General features: G+C 35.3%; 1 protein-coding gene across 1 annotated transcript in view; it reads left to right on the top strand.

The window, feature by feature from the left end:
- Positions 1 to 330: 330 nt before the first annotated feature.
- ift88 (intraflagellar transport 88 homolog) overlaps positions 331 to 1,321 on the top strand; it is a gene marked incomplete in the record, with an annotated part of 51,633 nt that continues 50,642 nt past the window's right edge. Inside the window, 2 exon segments of the mRNA XM_014018977.1 lie at positions 331 to 498; positions 741 to 803. Of these exon segments, the coding sequence (XP_013874431.1) occupies positions 418 to 498; positions 741 to 803 (144 nt within the window).

The raw sequence follows: 1,321 nt of genomic DNA, 5'->3' as shown, positions 1-1,321 counted from the left end.
ACAAAACCAGTGCAGCCAGAAAACACAAGTCTGTTTTTCTATTCAGAAATACAAACGGTCACCCTTTTTTTTTTTTTTTCATTTTAATTGTATCATTTTATATGCTTTAATGCTGAGTTAACGAAAAACCGTGACGACAGCATGGCAGCCAGGTTGTCGCCACCAGCGGTGTTAGCGTCCTCACGTATCCAAGCAACGTGTGGACTTTCAGCAGCTCTGCCTTCAACCAATCACGTTACAGCTTCCTGATGACGGACTCAGAAGGAACCAATCAGAAGCTCGAAAAGCAACTCTGCCCTCCCATACCGCGCTGAACTTTGGGTAAAATACCCACAACATCAACAAATAAATAATCCCGTCATCTAGCAAAGATATTTACTATTTTTCTATTATATTTATCATTTATGTAAAAGAAAAATGGAAAACGTGCACCTGGCCGTAGAGGAGGATGACCTTTACTCGGGTTACAATGATTTTCATCCGACATTTGACTCGGAGGTGAGTTATTCTCTTAGCCGATGCTAACAGATTAGCAACAAGTCGTAGCACCCAGGATCCTATAAATACTGTATATTTAGAATAAAATAAACAAATATACAATATTTAACTCTATGGTAGCAGCTAACAACCATAGCTTTGACACTGGCAATAATGCACAACTACATTACTGACACATTAGTTAATTAGTTGTTAAAGAGTTTTTATTTTATTGAGATTTTGCTTATTGTCATGTTTGAAAGGATCTGGACAATGATGCAGGCTTCCAGCAAGCTGTTAGAACAAGTCATGGGAGAAGGCCTCCGGTAAGACTCAATGCACTGTTTTTGCTTTTAATTAAATAAGTTAGGCAAAGACAGAAGGACACCATTGGGTCAAAATAATATCTGGACGTTGGCAGTGACACATTTTTGTTGATGTTGTTTCTTCTCAATAGTAAAGTACTCAAGTAATGAAACTTTTAGAATTACATAATCAAGTCCATATTCATAATGTAAGTGTTAARGTTCACTACACAAAGTTCTGTAACATTTTATTTATTTGATAATATTCAAAAACACGTTAATGTACAAATCCTGTTTTTATTTTACAGAAAAGAGSACTAAGAGTTATTACTAGAAAAAATTACAGCCATCCATCGAATACATTGTTTCATGATTTGAAATTATTAAAATTCTATGATTTGGTTGATTATAATATTTTGCTGTTCATGTACAGAGCTCATAACGGTGTCTACCTTTCAACATTCAAGTAAATTTGTTAAAAGACAGAGCTGTTATTATCTTAAGGGAACTGAAATGTTTGTGAAACCTTGGGTTCGTAC

This window comes from Austrofundulus limnaeus, unplaced genomic scaffold (genome assembly GCF_001266775.1).
Source record: "Austrofundulus limnaeus strain Quisiro unplaced genomic scaffold, Austrofundulus_limnaeus-1.0 Scaffold206, whole genome shotgun sequence".
Lineage (NCBI taxonomy): Eukaryota > Metazoa > Chordata > Actinopteri > Cyprinodontiformes > Rivulidae > Austrofundulus > Austrofundulus limnaeus.
This window is presented reverse-complemented; position numbering and strand designations above follow the sequence as displayed.